Source organism: Ambystoma mexicanum, chromosome 5q, assembly GCF_040938575.1.
Source record: "Ambystoma mexicanum isolate Mex_15411 chromosome 5q, UKY_AmexF1_1, whole genome shotgun sequence".
In the NCBI taxonomy this organism is placed as follows: domain Eukaryota; kingdom Metazoa; phylum Chordata; class Amphibia; order Caudata; family Ambystomatidae; genus Ambystoma; species Ambystoma mexicanum.
The window spans coordinates 1,309,528,146-1,309,554,135 of NC_090933.1; the positions used below are offsets into that span (position 1 = coordinate 1,309,528,146).

Genomic DNA, 25,990 nt, shown 5'->3' on the forward strand with positions numbered 1-25,990 from the left:
CTTGGAACTGCTGTTTCCTCGTGTGCTTTTCCTCGCTCAGAGTGTGCTTTTGTGCTCCACCTTTTATCCGTGTGGGGAAGTGTGATGGAAGTCAGGTGTGTGTAATGATCAGTAATTGCCTGACCTTGCCTGCCCATGGTATTGGTGTTAGTCCGATGTCGATCACGGTGAACTGTCTGTGAGAAAGTGTTTGTGTTGGGAAAGGGGGCTGGGGTGAGTTCCTAGGTATCCTACCTGGTAGGATGGGGAAAAGGTGTTACAGGCAAGGGCATACCATGTCTCACAGTCCGGCGCTCCACTTCCACTTCCCGAAGCACCCCCATCCAGGTGATCCTCCCGCACTGGTCCACCCCCAGGAACCGGATAGAAAAGCGATGTCTGTGTCCTGGGAACCTCGGTGACAGATCCCCGTGGGCTAGCGGGTGAGACCCCTTCAGGTTTCTCACAGTAACTACAGAGCTGGGCTACAACCTAAGTCAGAGCAACAGTACAGGAGGAGGGGTGAAATATATCTGTAAGTTGATATAGCACCTAGGATAGGTTGAATTATCTCCTGTCATCAAAAGAAACAATTGGGGGGGACCAGGAATAAGATTCAGGATTATCTTGGGTAAATCAGATGCTGCAAAACGTCTCTTGACTCGTATCAACAGGATCCCGTTGTATCAGCAAAATAGAGGTGGTGTGCTGCTGTGTGTTACCGTGAGACCTGTGACTTTCTTTTCCTTGCTGTGCTGTTTTTTTGTTGGAGTACGCAAGTCTGCTTTCACTCGCTGTTGCATGGAGGAGGAGGCGGCAGTATCGGCACAAGCGAGAAATACTCCCTGAGGGTGCGGAGCGCAGCGGTGTGCTGCTGTGTGTTCCCAGAGGATCGGGGGAGGCGCGCCTTCTCAGGCGAAAAGTGTTTGTAAGTCTCTGCTCTCCTTTGCTTCTGTGACTTTTGGGACCTTAATTGCACCTTGAGGGGAGGGATGGTGTCCACCATACGAATGCCTTCCGGCTAATCTTTCAGTAATTAGCAGTTACGACCAATGTTCCCTCTAAGCCGTGCGCATGTGCGCTTGCCCAGCTTCCTTCTGGGTGCCGCTCAGAAGAATTTTAGCAGCGCACACAGACAATTCTCACCTATTCAAAAAGATTCAATAAGGTACAAGCCACAGCAATTACCTGAAATGTTCTCTCTGAAAATAAGCAACTAGTCTTGATATTCTGCTAATTCCATAACAGCAAAATACAACATAAGAGGTTAAAAACTAATATGAAAAACTGACTTCATGAACATAAGAATCTAACCAAGATATGTCTGCACACATTAACCAAAAATGTTCCCTCCCCACCCATCACTCCTAAACCTGATTCTAACACAATTTAACCTTATGACTCTAACTTCTGCCAGAGAGTACATTAAGATATTACCAGACAACCTTGACTCTTCCTCTCTTGGCTCTGCAAAAGGTTAACAGACGTATACCTACATCCACTTGTTTTATGTTTGTTGTAACATGAAAAACGTTCACACGCCAGAATTTCTGTTACTCATTGTGCCTTACCAAAAGCGTCACCCATACTATAAAGTTTAACTACCAGCTCAAATATCGGATACTGACTGTAAGTAGGCAGGCTACTTGGATGTGTAACCAAATCCCATGCTTCCTCTTCTTTGTTCATATGTCACGCAAGTGCTTTGAAGCGGCCCACTTGTAAGTTAATGCATTATGAAAATCAAATATTAATTTGCCCTCTAAAGATTTTGAAAAGACAAATGTGATGTTCAACGTCTCCTAATTTAGCATTACTAACATTACCCTATAAGAAGAGAGCAACATTGCAATATTATTTACTTAGCCTATAAAGAATAATGTCTATGAACTATGCCTGGGATTACTCGTCCATGGTATCAGGGCACACAGGAGAATGCTTTTCCCAGAATATGCATCATTTCCAAGTGTTCAGAGTTCCTTTGGGCATGGACCTTCACACATTATATGGTAACTCGCTTCTATACAAAAACAGTTTCACTGAGCACTTGTGTAATCCTACACAATGATATAAGGGTGGGGTATGTTGCAAACAATCTTTTATACACTGCAAAAGAATTATGTACATGTGACATTCTTGAAATGCACATCATATGTTGAGGCATGTCTTACTTGCAAAGTATTGTGGGTCTGCAAATATCCCAGTGAGTGTTTACTGCTACAATCCATCACTTTTTACAGTGCTCTATCAACTAGTATTGGAGGCAAGGACAGGGGTCGGGGAAGGGTATGGGTGGAAGCATCACTTCTTGTCAACAAAGCAGCACATTTCAAAGACAAAGTCAGACGTTTCGGCAGTACACTGGAGGAAAGGTGTTGCATGTTTGCTAAAGGATAGGAAATTCTAGTACCCATTTAGACAACAGCACCTTATATTTCTTTCTATGCTCCACTACTGAGGGCTTTTCAATATGACCATGTGGTTCTGTGTGTGCAGTCTCTAGCATCTCTGTGCATGTTATTTAACTGATCATAACGAATTACAGAAGAGGGATCCATAATTATAGAAGAAGGCACTAAATAATTTGTATCTCCGATTAATTGATGCATTTAACTTAACTGGCATATATGTGTGATTTTCTTCAACAGGGCTCCATAATAAACCTCAGTAAGGCTCTTGTTTAATTTTATCTAGGCTGTGGTGCAGAAGGGTGGGCGAAACTATACACTTTATTATGGGCCCTGTCATTTTACTCCCTATGTCTGGGGTACAAGCATGGTTCTAATCAGATTTTGCTCCCTACTTGGAGTCAAATGATTTTTCAGGGAGTAAAAAAGTAATTAGCTTTGCCAATAGGGATACTTTCTGCTTATTAAAAGATGTTCTTTCCCCATAAAATTCGTTATGCGATTGGGCATTAATACTATTAGAGTTCCTTCCTGCGCCATGCTCTACTGGTCACTATTTTGAAAAAATATCAGTGGAGCTTTGTGGGTTGAAGCAATGATATGTTCATTGTTTCTTGTTTTTGTTAGGTGCATTCTCCTTTTTTAGGGAGTAAAAATGCATGGTACATGTGTCTTTTAGCTCTAAGGCTGGTGTTATCACTACCAACAGGAGAACGTAATGTGGATAGTAGCCAGAGGCACAGGAATTTTGGATCATCATATTCTAAGGTGCAGTTATTCTGATACAATTATCATCCTTACACAAATTATTTGAAGAATGTTCTCCTGCCCCTTGAATTACTTCATTAAAGTGGCACTTGAACTCCTTTCATCATGTTTTTGACACATTGCTTTTAATTGCCATTAATCCATCATCAAATGTATTCTGGGTGAGTTTCTTGACAGCCACATCAGTTATGACAAGACATATTTGAGGGCGACAAACGCCAGGGACTTAGCTTGTAGGAGTAACAGGCTGCCAAGCAAGCCTATTCAAGGAGTGGAACCCACCTACTCCACCCCACCACCCAGAGCCAACCTACCTAATTGTCAATAAACAATAATGCACCAGCCTTGATAAAGACCCCTTGGGTCGAAACACGTGTCAGCTGACCATGAGATTATCGCATCAAGAATAAAATTCTCTTTTTTTGAAAAATCAGAATACAAAGACACATTTCTTTAAGAATAAATATTGTTTGCGCAAGATATCTGGGAACACAACTAAGACATTTGTGTTTTGTAATACAAATGAGTGATTTTCCAGTGGCATAAAACATACAGTGCCTCATTAAGACTTGGGGCAGTATCCCGGTAAATCCACCAGAATACCGCCGAAACGAATTACTGTTACCACCACGTGGTCTGGAGGAATTTCCACTGGATTACAACTGGTGTTGGAGGTGTAATTCCCCATTCATACTGAGTCCATATTGAGTCCATTGGACTAAATGTGGCTTTTTGGTGGAATTACCGCAGTGGAAATTTTCCTGGAAGCAAATCTTCCATTCCAGGCCCGAAATCGTAATTTGGCGTAGTGGTAAAGTTGGCAGCAATGGAGTTACCACCAACTTTACCACTTACCGCCAAACTCGTAATGAGGCTGATATTTTTCTCTGCACGGAAGTTCCTTTGCAAGGTAATATGGCAGATATTGAAGTCTTGGACTGGTTGATTAGTTTTCTGTATAACCACTTATGACATATTTTATTTTCGCCCATGTGTTTGGAAAAGGTATTGTAAGATTTTTAAAGAATTGCAGTAGTTGGGAAGAGGAAATTCCTTTCCAAACTCTCTTCTAAAATGGTAGCTCACAAAGTGGCTTACCTCATTAGTCAGATGCGCACATGGAAAATAATGTGCGCACAACAGCCAACCGGTTCCGCACATAGAGAAAAATAATTAGAGGGAACATTGGTTACGACCTTCGTACACGTCTAATTCCTGCCTGCGCTCTCCTCCCCCTTAGGTGTTCTTCTGCCAAACGATGCGTCTCAAAACTGGCTGATGAGTGTCAGACATCTGTTTCCCTTGTCTGGCCTATCTCTCTATCTGGTGCTCTTGCATCAGAACCCAGCTCTAACATGCCAACTCCTGTGAACACCATGGATAGTCCCTCAGAGAAAGTTTCCTGCCTCCAAGAGCCAAACAGGTCCCCACAACTAAACTATCAAAGTGTACTCTGATTGGGTTTCCTTTCCCACCACTGTCCCCAGCGCTGAAATTAATATGCTTTCATGCGGCCAGTAACTCCTGTACTCCCAAAATGCCTTTGGAGCATCTTTACTGGTTAACTTGAATCTGCTGAAGTCGGTGCCCCCACAAATATCGCCAGACCCTGCACCGCCTCGAGTATTCCACTTTGGCAGATCTCAAGACTCATCCTTCTATCTTCACACTGGCAGTGGGTTTGGCTGCTGTAGTGAGAATAGGGAGTATATGGAGCGAAGCCCTGGCCTGTCACGGATATGCAGGCTAGACCCTGTCGGGGAGCAAACACTAATTGAAAGGAAGGACCACCGCGACCGCAACCAGTGCCCCCCCACACCAGGGAAGACAGATAACTCATTCTTGGCCCTCATGAATGAGAACATTGAAATTCTAAAAGAAATCACTGATTTGGAACTAGGCTTCTGTGACGAAGTAGGGAATACTCGGATCCCCTGTGACCTGTTGCATATGGAAAGCAACTAAATAGCCCGGGGATCTGAGGTGGCTTGCGCCCCTCCTGTTAATCAGACAGAAGGTCGCCCGGTCCCAATGGAGCAGTTCACTGCAGTCACTGGCTCGGCATCCAGCGACAAGGAACCAGTGTTTTTGCCATTCAAACGGGCATTGGATTGCCCGAGCCCAGTACCTGTGTTGCGTGAACCGCCTACAGCAGTGATTTTGTCACACAACACTACACGTTGGGCAGAAGACTACAGCTCTACTGAGGAAAGTGTAACTGAGGGTCACCATCGAGACGAGCAAAGGGGCCCCTACTGGAAATGTGCAGGCACTTCAAAAGAGCTGAAAGCACTCTACGACCAGCAAGAACTGGTGTTGGTGGTGACAAGGGATGTGTAGGTACACACTGGCCCTACTGATAGAAAACATTACCTCGGTTGAAGACTTTCTTAGGATCCTCTGTTGGGCTGACCCCCTGAGCCTGGTACCCCCAACCCAGGGAATACCCAAAGTGGCCACACACACCTCACACTCAGCCAGTGTGGCCAGAACACTGCCTGAATGAATCTGTCCCTAATAGTGGTGGCTGTTGCTTACAACCACTAAGTGAGGCGACAATGAGCTTCTTCGAAAATTCAGAGGGCGTGATGATTGGGGCGACCTCCGCCATTGAGATGGAGGTGCTTTGTGCTGCTGAAGAACTGCTAGTCGAAGCGAGGGGTGAAATATCGAGTAACTCTGTACCGCTTGAGATAACCCATGGCTCTGTTGGGGCTTTTGCAATTTTTAATCAACCAAATAAAAAAGAAAGGGTTACCTTCGAAATCCTAACTGCACCTCTGAAAAAATCCTGAAACAAGAAGGGCATAAGCAAGAAAGCAGGGAGAAGCTCCAAACAATTCCCTGGTAAAATAATTAACTTTATGGCTCTCTACCTCCTGCAGAAAATGGGTCTGCACCAATCAAGACCATTGCGTGAGAAAGGCAAAAGATTTGCGACAACTGTGACATCTCTCACCCCAGCTGAACTGACGGGAGAGGAAACCACGGAACCGAGACAACTGGGTGCTCCCTCCCACTCGGTCGCAATCACTATCAACGACGAGGCTCAGCACATTCAGGCAATGGGCCTCATTAGGACCCAGGCGTTGAGGGGTTAACGGCGACGTAAAAGGTGTCGGCGCCGTTAAACCCTTAACGACTTACTACGAGGTCCCTTTGCGGGACCCGACCTTAATGGCTGGTCTAGACCAGCCGTTAAAGTAGGGGCCCGCAAAGGGACTCTCGAGGTAAGTACGGTACCTCAATTTGCGGTACCGTACTTACCTCCTTCCCCATTCCCATTATGCCCCATGGGGCAAAAATGGGAATGGGGAAGGGCCATGGTGGCATGGGGAATTACCGCCCCGCCAACCTTGGAATGGGGTGGTAATTCCCCATTCCGCCATGGCGGACTCCGGCATCAACCATGGTGCTAGCAGCACCATGGTTTTCCGCCGGAGTCCTAATGAGGCCCAATGAGTGTGTTAACTCCTGGCAACTCTGCTCCAGGGCCCTGGATTAACTACCCCTCCCTCGCTGGAGATCCGCATGGGTGATGTCATGATTCACACCGTGACGTTGCTGCAAGAACTTGAAGAGGCGCCCTAAATCACTTGGATGGGTTGCCCGACAGTGTGGGACCTGGGGAAGTCCCAGGCTTCATTACTGTGGATGAAATAAGGAGACAAAGCCTCCACAAAGGGCTGAGGGCCTCACCACTGAACAAAGAAGTGGGCTCGTCCCTCTCATTGGTTCTTGAGTGGTCTTTGGGCAACTGGGTACAGTTAATACTGAATAGATATTATGTCACGAGGCTGCTGACAATAATCTCATCCTTGGAGCACCTTACTTCAGCAGACATTGGTTAGGTGGAATTCTGGAATAAGGTCAGGCTGGACAAGGTTATTCTGCACTTTGGGTCCCGTCTGGTATTGGACCAGGTTTAACTAGCGTCCGAGCGCTGAAGATCTGGGGATTTTTGGTTGCCACGCCTGACTCATCTTCAATTCCTCTTAAACGCAAGGTTGAAACTATTCCCCCCGTAAGCATGGGCAACAATGCTTTCCCTTGCCCAATTCTGCCAATAATTGTTCAAAGAGCAAGGGCGGGGGTAGATCAGTTGTCAACCATGTAACTGAAGATGTGGAGTCATCAGACGGCTCGGATTGTGGTTGGGGGCTGCCTGTCTGAATGCACGTAAAAAGTAGCTAGCCTCTGTGCCAAACAGGGACTCCGTGGCAGATTAACGTCTGTGTCTTGGAAATCCAGGGGCTTTGCCCATGTGTTTGCCTCCTCAAGGTCATTAATATTTGAGGCAGATATGTTCTGTATTCAGGAATCTTGGCTAAGAACCCTCCCCAGTTGACGACTATCCATGGTTGCTCAACCCTGCATACAAAGGAGAGAAAGGTAGACCGGCCTCTAGCCTGCTTTTTGGAATTTGCAACGATCTAAAAGTTTCAGCCTCCTATTTCGCAAAGCCCAGTTCCTTTGTTCAAGCTGTGGAGGTGAGATGTGATAGATCCGTCTATCCAGGCAGAGGCTTTTCCCTAGTCCTCAGTATATACTGGGAACCACCGGCAATTCGTCAGGAAGCCTTCTTTGACTCCATCGAAGAGATTTTATACTCCTGCCAGGAAAAAAGGAACTCTAATTCCATTCTACTCTGTAGAGACTTAAACACATCCTGTACAACTCTCCCTGAATTAAGGGAAAGTAACACGCTAACTACTGCTGTGGAGATGAGAGGCGCAGCTTGGGCGGCTCTCATGGATACTTGGGGTTTGTGCATGTTGAATGGCAATGTCATAGCGGATGTCCTGCCTAGTTGTACCTGGCATCGGGGTAAAACTAAGAGCACTAGAGACTACTTCTTTGCTTCTGATGACATCTTCCCAAAGGTATCCGCTCTTGCAATTGTTCACTCTGATCAGAGTCACCATAATCCTCTGGTTCTCAGTTGGAGTGCAGAAAGGCAGGCGGTTCCTGTTGGCTCTTATAACCCAGCCCTGAATATCAATGGCAGGAAGAATAGAATTGTTTGGAATGCTAAGAACATGCAGAGGTTCTACTCCACCCTGGGGAGACTATTTGGCAAAGGGGAACTCGAGCTGGTCAGGAACCATTCCTATGAGCCAATTGTCTAAATGATAAACAAGAGACCTAAGGAGAAAGCCACTGTACACTGTTTGTTAAATAGACCCGGACTAAACATAGTCCTGGGCAGCACCTTGTTTATTCTTGTTCCACCTAATTGTCATATTTGCTTGTGCACCATGTTGGAACTTTTACCTCTATATTACAGAGGTTGATACTTACCTGTATTTTCCTATGTATACCATCAAACCTGTCCGTGTCACTTTCGTGCTTATCGAAAGTTTTGTAAATACTTAAAAAAATCATCTGTGCAAAAAATTGGTTTGAAATAAAAATATTTAGTTTCACAACCACACAGCTGTACTGGGATCTCTCATCCTGATTCTTTGTCATATTTATACATGTACCCTCCTGGTCATATCAGGACACCACCAGGCGCCCTTTAGATATATTTTACTCGTAGAAGCAAGCAATACATTGGAAGAGCATAGGAGAATAGTTGTAATTAATACCATCTAAGATTTGTCCTCTAGATTTCGTAAACATGGGTTGTACTAGTCCATCATTATGCTCGACCATTGTTTTCATATATACAAAGTATCCGGTGATAATGTTCTCAGTAGGCAAAAGTGCACCCTGAATGCCTTCGTGCAGTTTCTCTAAAGGTTCTAGGTCTGGAGTTGAGAATAATAAATACCACCAGTCCTAGAACATGGTGTGAAGGCTTTTTAGGAGTCAGGGTGAAAACATTGATCCAGTGGTGATGTTTCTGCTTGCAACATTTTCCCCATAAAACCAAAGAAAAAAGCAAGAACATTAGGAACATGTTGGTCCCTACTGATTGTGAGGATAGCAATATTATGGCCTCATCAAACAGGGTTAAAACCCAGTTACAAGTGAAGGTGGGAGGATTAGGAAAATGTTTGGAGCGTATCCTTAACATGGAGTTGGTGGCAGCTGAGTGGGCCCCCATTCCTGTCCCCCTCCCCTTTGTCAAGCATGTTTTTATGCAGACCTCTGTAATCTCCATCCTTGCCTCCTTTGCCAGATACTTGCTGTGTCTTTCTGTTAATTTCCGAGCTTCCGCCTCAGAATCCAAAGAAGAATACAACCCGCAACCAGAAGAAGGCTCAAATACATTACCGGAACGCTACGAGGATCGGCTGCGGAAAGAGAGGGTGTCGCTAAAGGGAACAGAAGCAATAACGTTACATCCAGAACAGCAAAGAGAGCGAGAAGCCACATTCATACGCGGCAGCACTGAGGGCCTTGTGGAGTTGCCGAGGAGAGAGCTGGCAAGCCCACAATACATCCCAAAAGCCCCATAGGTCAGCAGGGACAAAGAGCAGACAAGGACCTACCCTCCCTGGTAGACTTACCAGGAGGCCCCACGAGGCCGGGTCCCGGAACACGAATATGTATACCCGCCATCCAGGCCGCTATCCCTGATATGCGGCAAGCCGGCATGGAAAAAGGGATCCAGGCTTATCCTGGGACTTATGACTTTTCATGTTACACACAATCCCAGAGTGAGGAAGACACAGGCAGATTGGCCACAGAACGAAATCCAATTCTGTACAAGGGAGGGGAATTTAGAAAGGAAACAGAGAGTGCTTTTGCTTTCCAGGTGAGGTCAAGCGGTGGAGGATGAGGATGACAACGAGACCAACAGGAGGAATGCGAGCGGTGGATTGTGGAGCTGGTGAGGCATTGGCTAGAGTGGAAGTGGTACTTTAGTGGAAGTGTGCGTGTTTGTGTGGTGAGTGTGTGGCAAGGGTAGTGTAAGGAGTGCTCGAGAGGCGAATGACTTCTGGGTGAAAGGAGGGTGATTGTGTAGTGGTATGGAGGAGGGAGCATTAGTGTGGTGGAAGAAGGAGTGGTGGTGTGGAGGATGGAGTAGTAATGTGGAGGGGAGAGTACTAGTGTGAAGGAAGGAGCAGTAATGTGGAGTACGGAGCAGTTATATGGAGGAGATAGTACTTTAAAGGAGGGAGCAGTGACAGCTAAGAGAGGAGGTTCAGATAGGGGAGGAGTGAGAACATTGAAGGGCCATTATATTGGCAGGAGGATCTAGCTACAGAGGAGCCATACTAAAGAATAGAAAAGGGACCGATAGTGTGTTTCGAAGAAAGGGGCATGGATCATGTGTAAGGCACTATCCATACTCCACATTAGAAAACTAACCATGGAATAGTGTATGGAGAGTTAGGAAGTCACAGGGGGAGTCCAGAGAGATAAGGCATTCAGTGTTTAGGTTATCGCCCCCAGTGGAAGACCGAACTAGACAGTAGGGGTCAATCTTCTATAAATACTAACCTGGGGTGAGAGGTTAGGGAAGCCCAAGGCCAAACAAAATCTTCCACACAAACAATTCAGTCGCCTCCGAAACCGAGTGTGTTTCTTGAGTCATCGCCAATGATCTCTCCCTGAATTCCAGCAAGACGGAGATCCTCCTCATAGGCACACCCTCACCCTCCTTTCCTCTCACTCTCTGGCCGGTCTCCCTTGGCCATCCTCCTACCCCTACCTGCGAGGTTAAGAACCTCAGGGTCATCTTTGACTCCATGCTTTCATTCTCTGCCCACATCTCTGATGTCTCAAAAAGGTCAAACTTCCTACTGCTCCTCCTCAGCGGTACTCTGCCTTTCCTCTCCTACCCCCAGAAGCTCACTGTCTCCCAAGCTCTGGTTCTCTCTAGGTTGACTATTGAAACAGCCTCTTTCTAAATCTACCTGCCTCTACTGTCCACCCTCTGCAACTCATCCAGAACAAGACTGCAAGGCTTGTCCTTGGCCTCAAGCCCTGGGATTGTATCTCTCCATTGGCTCCCAGGGACGCAAGGATTAAATTCAAAACCCTCTGTATTGTCCACAAGGATTTCTGGGGCCTGGGTCCAAAATACCCTCAGTTATCCCTCCGCAAATACCTCCCTCCTCGAGCTCTTCGCGCCTCTACCTCTAACCCCCTCAGGGTCAGTCCTTTTTCAAAGAAACAAGCTGGGGTAGATCTCTGTCTTCGGCTGGGGCCTCCCTCTGGAACAGCCTCCCTGCCACTCTAAAACTTGAGGAGAACTATCTCCGGTTCCGGAAGCACCTCAGGACCTTCCTCTTTGCTTCTGCCTTTGCCCCGCCCTCTCCCCTGCTGATCTGCTCCCTCTCAGCACTGTGCACCTCGCCACCCTCTGTCCTCCAGGCCCAGGTACCTGCTCACCCTGCCACTCTCCCGCACTGCCTCCGGGCCGCCCCTTGCAATGGGGACTGTATCTGTACCCATACAGTCCCCACTCCCCTTTTTTTCTTTGTGCACTTATCAGACCTACCCTGTCTGCTGCCTTAAACCCAGCACTTGCAAATTGCTGGCTGCACTACCACTGTTTGTTGCCTTTATTATTTATTTATTGTTATTTATCTGTTTCTCCTCTGCTTCTCACTTTCCACTTCTCCCCCTTTCATGCACTTTTTCCTCTCCCCCATGCACTTGCGCGTTCTCAATGTCACTGGGCCTAGTAAGATCGTTGTTTTTGTTCTCCCCTGTTCCCCTACCTTGCCTTGTCGCACTCTGAAACACTTGTGTAGGGGCACGATAGAAATAAAATCTCAATTCAATTCAATTCAATTCTACTAAGTTTAGCTTGTGAGGGATAGTTTAGGATTTGGATAGAGGGCGGCAAACGTTGACTTTGGGACACTCTGACATTTAAAAACAAATAGTTCCTTTAACAAATTGACTTCGCACCTAGAAATGAAGATCCTCTTGAAGTAAAACTGCAAAAGCTCAAAGAAAGAGCAAGGGTGCAGGATTGGAGCGATAACATCACGCACCTACAAACACCGAAATCATGCATCGAATATTTAAAGTATAGCAGAGTCTTTGAAACCTTACCACAATACGTCTACTCTCTTCCCGATAAACATACGAGGAGAAATTGTCTGAAACTTGGATTCAACCAACTAGGAACATTACAGGTCGAAGGGCCTAGAACGGGTCTGCCATTAACGGATCGTAGTTGTCGTTTTGGTCACAAGAATGAAACGAACATTAAACCCCCTCTTCCTCAGTTGCAGTCACACAGAACAAGCATTTAAGCACTTTTTGAGAGATTTGCAAGTATCTACAGCTGGAAACAATAGACTCGCTCTGGAATAAATGCCTTTATTCAAGAAAGACTGGTTTAATTATATAAAACAAAACAGAGGGGGGGGGGTCTGGGAAATGTCTTCTCTGTGAAAGGGACAGTGAGCTAAAGACTTGGTAGAGTCTCTCCCAGGGGTTATTCACCCAAAGACAGGTCATTGGGCTGTGTTCGTGCTGGTAGAGAGATTCCCGGACCTCCCTTGTTTTGCGTAGTTTAATTATATTCCTTGTTAAATTCTGGAAATACCTGGAAATTGCTATTGAGAAAATGTAAATTGTAGATGTCCGTAAAAGCATAAGTGTTGGAAGATATCTAATCATTCACATTTGTTTTGAAGGTCTCTTGTTTATTTGAGACTTATCCATCTTTATATTTTTCTTCCTCTTGTTTTTTCTTGTAAAACAGATGTGGTGAAGGGAACTATTTCTATACTGTAACAATAAAATAAAAAAGTATACTTTTCGCTTCCCTCCCTGCAGCTGTTCCTCCTTTTAATATCCAATTTGATATTTTTTCTAGGCATATTGGCCCTGACTCCTGAATTTGCACTGGACTCTCGGGGTCTCTGTTTTGTTTCAGAGGTGTGTCCTCTCAGAGGAAGATTTGAGCCATGGTAATAATAATCGAGGATCACCTACCTTATAGGTGGAGATTTCCAATTCTATATTTGCCAGGGTGTGAGGAAGTGGGATTTCCTGGGGTTCGCACAGGCACGTCATATCGCTGCACTGACACTACGTCTCAATGGGTGGTGGTGTCTGAGGAAGCTCACCCTTCCTCCTCCAGGGTGACGGTGAGACGGGCACGGTGAGCCCTTACACTTGTGAAGACCTAGCACTGTGCATCTATGGACAGGAAAGGAGGAAAGGGGTTCTCTATTTGAGATGTGGGGGTTCAAACCAAAACATAATGTTTGAACAGAAGAATGAGATTGTGTGAATGTGGAAGTGAGGCCCTCATGAGTGGGATTGAACTCTAGGATGTAAGGCTCACAGTAAATGAGTGTGTGTAACATTTGTGTTGCATAGCTTGACGCCGCTTAATTGCCACTGTTCTCGCAAAGTGCATTATAATATGAGGCACAAATTGAGCATTCAACCCAGTAAGCAAGTACAAGACCGTACTCTGAGGTGTGAGAGTCCCACCTAATAAGTGATACACCTTTAGTGATGTACTAAAGAGTGAGTTGCAATTGGGTACTCATGGCAACAGGGAGACAGTAGGTAGCGGGTACACAAGCCAGAATTAACATGGTAGGTTGCAGTTAGGACGCAACGACTGATACCAGCACAGACATACGTGGGAGTAGGTACTCAGTGTAGTAAGGTTTACGTAGGGAGTGAATACTGACAGTACCATCAACATGGGTGGGGACAGGTACTCACAGCAGTAGGGACACAGTAGGGAGCGGGTACTCACACCAGCAGGGACATGGTAGGTAGCGGACACTCAAACCAGAATGAACACGGTAGGGAGCAACTCAGAAACAACTGCTGACACCAGCAAGGACATTGGTGTAGTAGGGTTTGAGTAGGGAGTGAACATTTACAGTAGCAGAGAGATGGGAGGGGGACAGGTACTCGCAGCAGTAGGGACACAGTAGGGAGTGGATACTTACACCAGCAGGGACACAGTAGGTAGCGGACACTCCAGCCAGAATGAACACGGTACTCAAACCCTACTACACCAGCAAGGACATCGGTGTAGTAGGGTTTGAGTAGGGAGTGAACATTTACAGTAGCAGAGTGATGGGTGGGGGACAGGTACTCGCAGCAGTAAGGACACAATAGAGAGCGGGTACTCACACCAGCTGGGACGCGGTAGTTGTGAAGTGTCACATCCTTGGTGGGGTACCGCTGCACAGTTATCCCGACAGGATACAACCTAGAGACAAACAGACAGCATCAGAGACACACTCGCACCTGCCTCAGGTACAGACTGCTGCAGAATGGATGTCTAGTGGGGGCTCTCCCTGGTCTCACTCATCTGTAACTCAGGATCCACCCTGATTCTACCTGTGAGTGGCTCCGTCCTGGTTCCTACACCTACGTCTCAATTACAAAACACTCCCCCTGTGCTCCACTGGGAGGTGCAGTCATTGGGGCGAGGGGGGGGGCTGAATCAGCCCCCATGCTGCCCACTGATTACTGTGCTAGGTCATTGGGGGCGTTTAGCTGTCCCACATAGCACCTGAACCCCACAGCTTCGGTCCTTTCTGGGCAGTCCTAAGAGAGGGCGCAGATGGTGCCGGCAGACACTGAGCTGTTTCATGGATGCAGGACTCTTACTGGAATCGGAAGTTGTCCTTCTGGGATGTAATTTGGGGCAGAGCCCCGTTTTCTCCTGAGAGTCTACGCTGATGTGTGCGCGTGCATGCATTTAGGCGCTATACGGGCAAAGGCTTCCCAGGAAAGTGTTAGGTGTTTGTTTTAAAATAAAGAGCCAGAAATGCTTTGTAAGAAATAACTGTGTCAAATTACTGAGGTTTTGAAAAAGAAACACGTTCGAAAAAAAAGATGTAAATGAAGGATTTCTGAGTGATTCCGTTTATTGTAAAGGGCAGTTGATTCATAAAAATAATGTTCAGTTTAACATATAAAGAAAGTATACGATTTTTAAAAGAACTAGTATGCTGTGAACTTGCTTGCCATTTACTTCGAGCCTTTGAGTGTGGACCTAGCTTGGAGAACCAGTGGAGCCATCTACGGTAATGGGTCCATAGGAATCCAGGTAAGGGGGAACGAGTTACAATTGGGCTGTGTCCCGTCAGGGGTAAGCAAAAGCAGTAGTCATTAGGGGTTATCAGGGAGACGGGCCACAACCCCCCACCCCGGAACAGCTACCTACCAGGGATGGAGTACAGGGGTCAAAGGGTCAGGAGATGCCTTGGTGATGGGGGCCATTAACTTGTGAGAAGGAAAGTCACGGTTTCTTTCACACAATGCTCACCTAAGCATTCTGCGGTCAAGTGTGTGGGGTCATCGTTAAAGACCATGGGCCTCATTAGGAGTTTGTCGGTGCAGTTAAAAGTGTCAGTAATTCCGTTACCACCCCTTTTTTTTGCCAGTAACAGATTTGCTAAATTCCAAAGCTGGGGGTGAGCCATACAGTTTACCCCCTAACATTTGGCAGAATGACCACAGCGCCATTACCACTCACTGTAATTCTGCCAAAATCCCCATGGAGTTCTACGAGATTTGTACCACCTTGCCATCACTCGTGACCCTGTGCCCAGCCCTCGGGACCGAGTGGCGGTAAAGAGTAGACCATTGGAGCAGGAATTTGGCAGATTTACCTCTAAACTTTTAATGAGGCCCCGTGTGTTGCTTTTTGCTTTAAAATAAATCTACTGTTAGTCTTCATAACATTATAACCCAAATTGTCTAACAAAAATAAATAGATTATGTTACACTAAACAGTTTTCTAAAAATTGAAAACCGACCGTTAAAGCAACTATTTTAATGGAAATGCAACTTGCAATTACATCATGCAGATTAATAAGATGCATGGCTGTTTAAAAAAATGACTACAACTAGGTGTTTTAATCACATGCGTATGACAACATATCAGTTCAGTTCATGTGAGATTCTCAGCGAGCCCAGGCTGTTATGCTTCATCCCATTTCATTCGGGTATTTGTAGTCCTGTCTGTTATACTGACAAAATAAAACTGCAAATACCGTATATGAAAATAGAATGAAGTGAACTTAACATTTCACTACTTTACCCAGGACACCTAAAATGTACAGTGTGAATCACACACATTTGGAAACTGAAACCAGAAAACGTGGGCTCACAGTTAAGCTTGCACGTTTGAGCAATCTATGATACTGGGCTCTCATGCCACTATCAAAATGGATCTTATTTTTTAGCCTGACAAAACTGGGATCACTTAGAAGTGATTCTGTGCAGCATTAACTGCACAAACAGCCTATAACACATTGCTTAATAGACTAGGGTGCTTTCTCTAGAAACAATATTAATAACTAAACCCTGCACCTCCCACTAGATGACTGCCTATGCAAAGCATGTGAATCTAAGCAGATACAAGCATCAGAAATACGATTACGGTAAGTAATGTATGCCTTACATAGTTTACATGACAGGCTGAATTCTTCCTTAGCGTAATCAATGCTCATGGTACTGTCACTTGTGAGCTATGATCTCTTTCCTCGGCTGGGGCCTCCCTCTGAAACAGCCTCCATGCCTCTCTCAAACTTGAGCAGAAACACCTCTGGTTCCGGAAGCAACTCAAGACCTTCCTTTTCGCTTCCGCTTTCTCTCTTCCTCTCCCCTGCTGATGTCTCGACTGCTCCAGGCATTGGTCACCTGGCTACCCTCTGAACTAAGGCCCAGGGTAATGCATATCCAGTTGCCCTTGCACTGCCTCCGGGCTCCCCAACACTTAAGGGTCTGAACCTGCAAACTTGCAGCCCCTTCTCTATGCACGTATGAGCCACCTGCTGGCTGAACTTATTGAGTTACCTGCACTTCTCCCCGCCCCTGCCTCAACACTTCTCCCCACCCCGCCCCTCCCTCAACACTTCTCCCCTCCCACTTCCCAGCACTTGTGCGATTTGAATGACACCAGATCTAGTAAGATTGTTGTTTCGTCCTTCCTTTGTTTCCCCCTCCTTGTCTTGTCGCGCCTAGAAACACTTGCGTACAGGCGTGTTTTAAATGCCATATCATATATCATGGTTCTCGAATGACTGAAAAATGTAATACATGTAATGCTACAAGGTTTGGAGTGTGAGCAGGGCTTGCCTGGCCCTTGAGTGTCGACAGTGTCCGCCAGCAGGATTTATTTTACACTTACCACCCTGCAGCTGTGCTTACCTCAAGGTCTCCTTGATTGCTCCCTTCATCAGTGGCAGTGAGTTGAGGAGCCGTGTCAGGTCTGGATGCCCCTGAGAGTCGGCCGCTCTGATTTCCTCTCGAAGAAGGGTCTGTACGTGGGGGTTTCGTGCCAGCTCGAAGAGGGTGAACAGCAGTGGCATGGCCGTCTGGCATAGGAGGGAAGAGGAACTCTGGTGAATGTCTCATAAAAGGGGTAACACATTAAAGAAAGATAGGGAAGGAGGGAGAGAGTGCTAAAGAGGGTGGGATTACACCAGAAGAATTGTGCAACTAGGACGTAAGAGTAAAAAATCTGGGGTAAAGAGCAGAGCAGGGCCGCTGGGGAACTTTCGGAGATGTTCCATGACACATTGGTCTAAGCAGAAGGACATGGGGGGCGTGGCATACATTTGTGTAAATAGGAACCTAAAAACATGAAATCTGGAGAAGCTAAAAAGGCATCTAGAGCACCCTAATGCAGCCAATAACCGGATCCAGGACTACTTTACACCGGCAAGGAAGGTAAAAGGGGAGTAAACCTACCTTTGTTCTGCCTAGTGATGGTGAAAGGGATTGTGATGAAATGACTACTGCTCTGGTGCCTACTCATCCCCACACTACTACTAAACCAGCAGTGATCCCAATCCACACTTAAAACAGACGCAACCTGAATGGTATATCCCCTTTGTCTTTTAAGGTAGGGCTGCCTGAGGGTAGGTTATACCCTTCAGAAGGGACGAGAGCAGACACAATAGTACACAATAGTAACCCAAACAACTGTAGTACAGTAATGCCAAAATAAAAGGAATGTCCAGTCCATGTTCTGTACAAATAGTGGACTGTAATTACTCAACTAATACAAATACTAATACCCTTACACCCCCTGCATCCTCCCAGCATAAAGAAAAACACATAATGCAGACTTTAGAATAAAGGGACACTATGGGCCTCATTACGAGTATGGAGGTAGCCATGCTGCCTCCAGACCGGTTCCAGTACCGGGTTCCTCCAATGAGGATTTACCGGGCTATTCCAACCATGGAGGACCCGGTAAGTCCTCATTGGAAAAACCCATCCCCATTCCCATTTGAGCCCCCATAGGGCTCAATGTGAATGGGGAGGGAGCTAACAAAGGGCCCATTAATAACTGGCCTGTTAATAACGGGCCCGTTATTAGCTCCCTGGTCCCCTCGCGGGACCCGCTAAGGACGCCTGGTTTTACTAGGCGCCCTTACCGGGTCCCGCAAGGGAACCTCGTAATAGGGCATCCCGTAATGAAGGGTGCCGTTCCCGTACCGGCACCCTTCATTACGGGAGCGCCATGGCCGTAATGAGGCCCTATGGGTTTGAAGACCGGCAGCTAGGCATGAATTACAGCAGAAAATGTTCCTGTTCAATGAAGATGTCTTTTAAGAGTTTAAAAGATACTGGGTGGGGTCTTAGAAGCCTTTAGGGCCCTTTAAGGCAGTGCAGGGGGACAGGACTACTTCATATCTCTTTAGTTCTCATTGACAGGCTTCTAGGAGTTTCCTGAGGTGGTGATTCAGCGTGAGGTCGGTTAGCTGGTCGACTGGATCCAAAGCTGGGTGTAGTCTAGGCAGCAGAGTCATGTTGAACGGAGAAGCTTGGGACAGGGAGGTGAAGTCTGTGTCAGTGTAGCTCACAAGCAGTTCAAGGCGGGAAGCAGAGCCCAGAGCTGTTCCTTGACTTCTGGGTCGCTGGGCGGCATTTGCAGGGTCACCAGGGGCAAGGGTTGTTCATGTTCTGCACATCCCTGCCAGGAAGGATAGCAATGAGCACCTGCATGAACTGCTACTTCCACTTGGCAGGATGTGTCTGGTGTTCAGCCAGCAGGTAAGGCTTTTGCCCACACAGCAGCTTCACCCCAAATATCCCTCGGGGGTGGTTGGGCACAAGAGGTTGCCGCTTGCTTGGAAGTCTCTGGTTTCCCCCTCTCTGGCAAAGGAATTTGGAGCAGACTGTACTCCCAATCAGGTTCCAGGTGAATCCTTCTTCAGTATTCCAAAGGTGAATCCACTAAGGGGAGGGTCTTACCCCCACCTTATATAGTCTTACAGCGGATTGAGCCACAGAGGACCTGGGTGGTCCAGCCCCCACTTAATGTGCGAGTCCCTGGGCTCAACATTCCCTAAGAGACGCAGTATAACCACTGACCACCAAGAAGAGCCCCGTTTCCAGAATAATCAAGGGGGCTACACTTCTGAGCAGCCCCGCTGCAGAATCCCCAAAGACTGTGGGCTTGGGTAGCAAAGCTCAAGAAACGCCAGGCGAAACGAGTCCACAAGTTTGCCCGAGCAAACCAAAATCACTTGTGCCCTTACAGTACAGGCACGTGAACACTCCACTGGCACACGATGGAAGGCAACCGGCAATCACGGAATGCTGCGGGGGGAAAGATCTGCACCAAAGATGGCACCAAGGATCACAAACACATTTAAAGCATCGCCCACTGCCAGCAAGGGAGCATTGGCGCACGCTGGCTCCCCTTTGATGCGTAACTCATGGGGGTAGAGACAATAATACATTAATAAAGACGATAAGTGATTGCTCAAAAAGCCCAATGAAACGGGGCATGGGCGGTCCCAGACTGGGCCAATCAGATGATCAGACCATCTACAGCCTCGTGGATGTAAATGAGGTTGCATGCAGTCATTTCTGGTCTTAGATCAAGAGGAGAGAGACACATCTGCCATTCCTCCCTGCCTGGTTAGAAGACTGCTGCCTGGCACCGCAGAGCCCTGGAGAATCACCAACCCAGAAGAAGCGGAAAGAACACGCCATGTGCCCCTGAGAGAAGGGGCAGATTCCGCCTGGAAGAAGGTGGGCATTCTGCTAGAGATGGTAAAGCAGGGATCCTGGCATCTGAGGGCCGGGGTGTTCTTCCTAAGCAAGAGGACTAAAGAGAAGTGAAACCTGGTGGGAAGGAGGTCAGGGGAAACCTGAGAATTGGTCAAGTCAAAAACCCGGTGAAAGGAAGCCAGCAGACGCCTGTGAATTGGAGGGACTACAAGACTGGTAGAAAGGACACAAGTGAACCTTTGAGAGTGGAGAAAGAGAAGCCTGGTGAGAATGGCACCAGGAACTGGGAAGCACGCTGCTTTCAGAGAAAGACGCTGGTACCAGGAGTACTCGATGGGAGACTGAGGGCATTCATCGCTGTGGATTGTTTTGCAGGAATGTTTAGTAATAGGTTCTGTCCCTATGCATAGACCAAGGACTTTGGGACATTTCCAGTTGAATCGAATGGCTTTACGACTTCTTAATAAGAAGTTTGGAATCTGTCAGTTGCCCATCATTCATGAACCTTCTTGTGAATAGTCTAGGATGTCCTCGAAGGACAAGGACTATTTAAGATTAGGATTTTGAATTCTTTGGTTTTGAGATTGCCACCTGAACCCCCTCGCGTTGTCATGCCTCCATCCCGACATAGCACACTGTCCACTTATGCACAAAGGGAGGTAGCCTTTTGTTCACGAACAGAGCGCTCACTGAGTGCTATCACCATGGAACCCAACACTTGTTAGGGAGAGGTTTCCAGAATACTCTTTTGAGGGATGTGAAACCATCTATCCCAAGGGCAAGACAGGGTCCCAACCGAAGTATACACCATATGATGTATGGGTAGCAATGGCAGAGCCATCAGGCTTCACTCGGGGAGGGGAGAAGGCTGGTGGATTGGTACAGTTGGTCTTCATAGAGAACACTACACTGATGTAATTAAGGAATACACTGCAGACATATATACCTGATGGCAAACTCAGGGATATAACCATGCCAAGAGGTGGGGAGAAAGAGGGATGCCGAGACAACATAAGCAAAACATAACACTTATAATGCGCAGCACGGCCTTAGGCCTCAGTGTGCAACACAAAAACAAATACACAAGTTAGCAATAAATAAAAAAAAGAACCAACATGTAACTAAAAGCATAATACAGAAGGTAGAGAGAGAAAAGGTGACATTCCAGGCATCAGCTAAACATATCACACGGGTACACCAAGTATGTCAATTTAGGACAATTCTCAAGTTAGTGTATGATGGCATATTGTCCAGATTCTCACATAGACTCAGAATCCGCAGTCACAGTACTCCTCACAACTAGTGTACAGCACAATAGGTCATTCGCAGGCCGACCATATACTTCAGAGTAGCATCTAGAAGGGCTTTAAACAATGTAAACAATGCCCAGCGGGCCACAAAAGGCTAGAGCAGCCTTACAATACCACACCTACATGTTCTAGAAAGAGGTGGAAAGACAATAGCCAGCTGAATGTGTTAATCCATAACATTTCTATGGAAAGGAGCACAATGCAGTGATCGGTTCCATTACATTTGCTAATAAATCATAAGTAATAGCTACAAATCCAGAATTTTGTGTAGAAATCAAGGGATCCAAGGGAGACTCAAGATAAATATCAATAGGCTGGTAAATACCCTTTTATGAGGTCAAAGGTTTGGAGTTGTTTTTTTTCTGCTAGGAATCAACAGGACAGGGACTATAGGCAACCCGAGATTGTAGGTTAAAGCTAGGTAAGTCCCAGTTCTACCCCGCAGGTGTGTCCAAAGAACCAACCTACCCAGGGGATACCAGAGGTGAACCCCATCAAGCGCTCCAGATTCAGGTTCAGGACCCAGCCAGCCGGTGAAGGATGGAAGCATAGCAGGCTTCGTGTCAATGGAAGTCCAATGGAAGTCCATTGCATTATGCGGGAGAGAGGGTCTGTGCCATTCCTACTCCCTGACCCTGGCACCCCTGAATACGATTCAGTGGAATGCATAAGTAGCGCAGGGTCAAGTACCTGCAGTGCCAGCCCCCGAGGATTTTGCTCAGAAATAATGGGAGAATCCCGTAGGTAAAGGGCTTCTTTTACATGGCTTTATCAAGGATCTGGTAGAAAGGCTCTTGAACCCCCATACCAGCGATGATGCAGATGGATGAAAAGAAGAACATTCTGTGTTCTCAGGATGATGACCCGCCAGCCAGAAGCATAAGCAGTGATGGTAGAAGCATCAGAAAACAGAGGAATCTGGGCAGCTTGAGGGGCGGGAGGGGGTAGTTTGCTAGCAAAGCATGATCCCACAATGGGAACAAAGGATGAAGTGGACCCGAGATGGCCCAAGACAGAGCTGAGGTGGAGTAGTGGGGACCTACTACTCTAATAGGCCAGAGAGATTCCTTACCGGAAACACTTGTGTTTGAGCACGATATAAATAAAATATCAATATCAATATTAATACCTTGAGATGCTTGGGCAAGGAGGGGTTTGCAGGAATGTAGTGGAACAATGGCCCCGAATTGGTTCCAAGATGGTCCAGCAACGAGGACTGGACGAGGATGAAGAAAAGCCAACCAAGGGCTTCTGACATCCTTAAGAAGAAACAGGTGCCAGGACAAAGGCACCAGGTTCCAGCCAACATGGCCAAACCAGGTCCTCAAATGCATGATCCCATCTTCATGCCAATCCTCAAAGTTAAAAATTAGAAAACTGGAAATCTAGGGCCTCATCTAGAAAGACACAATCCCTCAGTGGCTGGCCTAAGCCAACCCTTAAATGATACACCAGGCGGTCACATAGGTTAAGGTGGCGAGCCAATCCGGATGGCCCTGAAAACCATTCACACTCACAGAATATGCAACTTTGGCTTTTCTGAGGTAGAAATCCAGGGTGAGCCAGTTTAAATAATTCTAGAGGGCACAGGTCTGGTTTCATGGTGAGCCCACTTCAGCATAATGGCAATTTGACCCCTGCCTCATGGTCCACACAGACAAAGGGATGACCCACAACACAATGGCTGGGAGACTGACTTATAAAAATACATTACGTTAGCGCTCAGACATAAGAAGAGCGCCATTAGTTCTTAATCAAATGCAACATTTTTATTGAATGCATCTTGTTGGCCCTTGTTGATGACACGTGTTTCGGCAAGCTGTAAAATACGTGTGAGAGAGGAGTTACTATAGATCTGCTACAGCAAGTTAGTGGAATGATGCTATTGTTCTAATGCACTGAATCTAGTCCGGCATGCGAACAAGGGCGGGCAATACTTAAATCAGTAAGAGAGTGCCGTAAAACACAACACGGATAATGCAATTGTACGATGCCCCATGCGCTGTACCTAGTCCAATATATAAATATTTGCGAACACATATAATGCAAATACTGGCCGATTGGTAACATGTATGTAAGATTTCTAAAAGCACAAGACCTAGCTCTACACGATACAACGGGCGGATTAATTTACAATTAGCAAGGCAGTGCCAGAACAGGGACAAACTAAAATGCATAGACCTGGCGCCTAGATGCAATATTCTTAGTCCCACCCGCAAACAGCGGCGAATACTGGCCATTACCAGCAAGGTCGTGCTAAAGTACGTAATAATGATAATGGACATAGCAATATCAAACCCAGCGCATGATGCAGTTACTCAGGGAATTTAAGACCGCTAAATGTATTCAAAAATATTTTCAACAGGGATTAATCCAAAAAATTCATCAATCTACAAAAGCAATGAACTAGGAATACGACTTTAAGGTAACAGCCTAACTCAAGTACGCCGTTATGGCAAATTGAACTATAATAATAAGAAAAGGAGACAACTAAAATAACTTTTATTTATCTTTTTCTGCTCATCTCTGTGTGATGCTATTTTTCCAATCCTAATCAATCCTCCCTTATACCAACCCTCATCTGTGTACTCAATGCATATATTTGTGCTTTAAAATATTTGTTTTAAACCAATGATGTGATGTAACATTGCTGATATAATGTTTATATGTTTTTCTCACGTATGGTCTATGACCTGTATACTGTGTGTAACTGAAATTCAAATGAACCAATATGAGTCCTGATGTGAAAAAGGCGAGGTAATGAGCCGAAACACGTGTCATCAACAAGGGCCAACAAGATGCATTACATAACACTTTTGCATTTGATTAAGAGCTACTGGCACACTTCCTATGTCTGAGCACTAACGTAATCTATTATTCCTTGGTGACTTATTGGGCTTTTGTCACCACAACGCTCAGATAGATTGTGACAGAGGTAGCAACAACGTTGCAGAAGTATGGAAACAGATGTCAGTTCCGTATGCAAAACTAATTGCAATAAACCAAATCAATGTCGCCGAACCGACCAGCCCTATAAAAGCCTGACTTAGAAAAATGCATTAGTACCCCAACGGCTACCATGCGGCTACATTGGGCTACTCATGCAGTATAAATGGCTGCACTCCTGTTGAATACAGCCTTAATTACAGATGCCCTTCAGCTCATTCCCGAACATACTTGTAGGGTGATGGATTACTCTTGGACCAAAATTAGGTCCTTAAAAAGCACCACTGCCCTGGTATCCATATGGGCTACTGGCGTAGCACATCACAAGACGGTTTGCTTTGACGGGGAGACTTCAGTATAAATCCCACTCCCACACAAATGAAGTCACAGATCCATGGAAAACAACAGCGAAACAAGAATTGAAGGGTTCCCATAAAATGGAACACGGGACCCCCAAAAATGTAATTCTGTCCTAACATACATGAACACAGAAGATCCACAGCAATTGGACTGGGAAAAGGGACTTGGAGACCTTCCAAAAGAGGATTGCCTTAAGGAACCGAGAGACTAATGCAAACCTTCATCCATCCCATGTGTTTTTTTGCATCACCCAAAAACATTGCAGAGTCAGAAAACAACAAATTCTGTGGATCACATTTTGCTCATTTTATCGAATAAATAGATGGGGGCTTTGGGTTATGGTATTACTTAAGGTGGGGGGATGTGGGGAGCTGCGGGGTGTCTGCCCCTGTATTTATTTGTGATAAAGTGTGCATAAATTCAAGAGAACAAAATTCCAGGTTTTCAGATTCGCAATAAAAAATGTTGTGAAGTCATGCAGATCTGTTATTTTGATCCACTCCATACAAAACCCTTACTAACCCGTTTTGTTGAACTACACATTTGGGTCTGGTTGGTCTGTTGATCCTGGAAAACAAAAGAGGTGATGGCTGGAAGGTTTACAATTAATCTTAACCCCTGACATTGCTCTTCACAAAAGGAGAAAGACCATATGCAAATCAGGCTTGGTCCCTCACCAAAAGAGGCAATCCAGCCCAAATTGCTTGGTCACATCCCTGCTGCACGAGACCACAAGCATCCCCAGACATGTTTCGCCCTCATAGGGTCTCATCAGTGAAGAGTAGCTTGGGTCACTAGGCCCAGCAGGCACGGGACCCAGGTCTGGGCATACCCGTCCCACTCACAGTAACTAAGAAAAACTAAAGAGGTGATGACTGGATGGTTTAGAATGAATCTTAACATCTGGCATTGCTCTGGGCAACCCTCCAGACCTAGAGACCCAAATTACTCCTCACTCATGATGTCCAACAAGGCTGAAACATGTCTGGGGATGCTTGTGGCCTCTTGCAGAAGGGATGTGACCTAGCAGTTCGGGCTGGACTGCCCATTTTGTGGTGGGGCCAAGCCTGATTTGCATATGGTCTTTCCCCTTCTGTAATGGCTTGGCAGGCGAAGAACGGTGGTCTGGAGGGTTGCCCCGAGCAATGCCAGAGGTTAAGATTAATTCTAAACCTTGCAGTCATCACCTCTTTTATTTTGCTTGGTCTGTTGTTCCTGTCACCTACATGACATCCCTCAAATGCAATGTGATGGGGAGGGGGGTGCATCCAGTGATTTTAGAAAAGTTGATCAAGCTGAGTAATGTTACGCAATATTTTACTAAGAGTTTACAGCAATAAATGACAT

The 25,990-nt window shown here is 46.2% G+C and overlaps 1 protein-coding gene across 1 annotated transcript in view; it reads right to left on the reverse strand.

The window, feature by feature from the left end:
* LOC138498066 (cytochrome P450 11B, mitochondrial-like) overlaps nucleotides 1-25,990 on the reverse strand; it is a 187,871-nt gene that overhangs the window by 19,303 nt on the left and 142,578 nt on the right. Inside the window, exons 6-7 of the mRNA XM_069621913.1 lie at nucleotides 17,208-17,374; nucleotides 14,175-14,253 (exon numbers count right to left, since the gene is read on the reverse strand). Coding sequence (XP_069478014.1) covers nucleotides 14,175-14,253; nucleotides 17,208-17,374 — 246 coding nt within the window. The remainder of the gene's footprint in view (nucleotides 1-14,174; nucleotides 14,254-17,207; nucleotides 17,375-25,990) is intronic.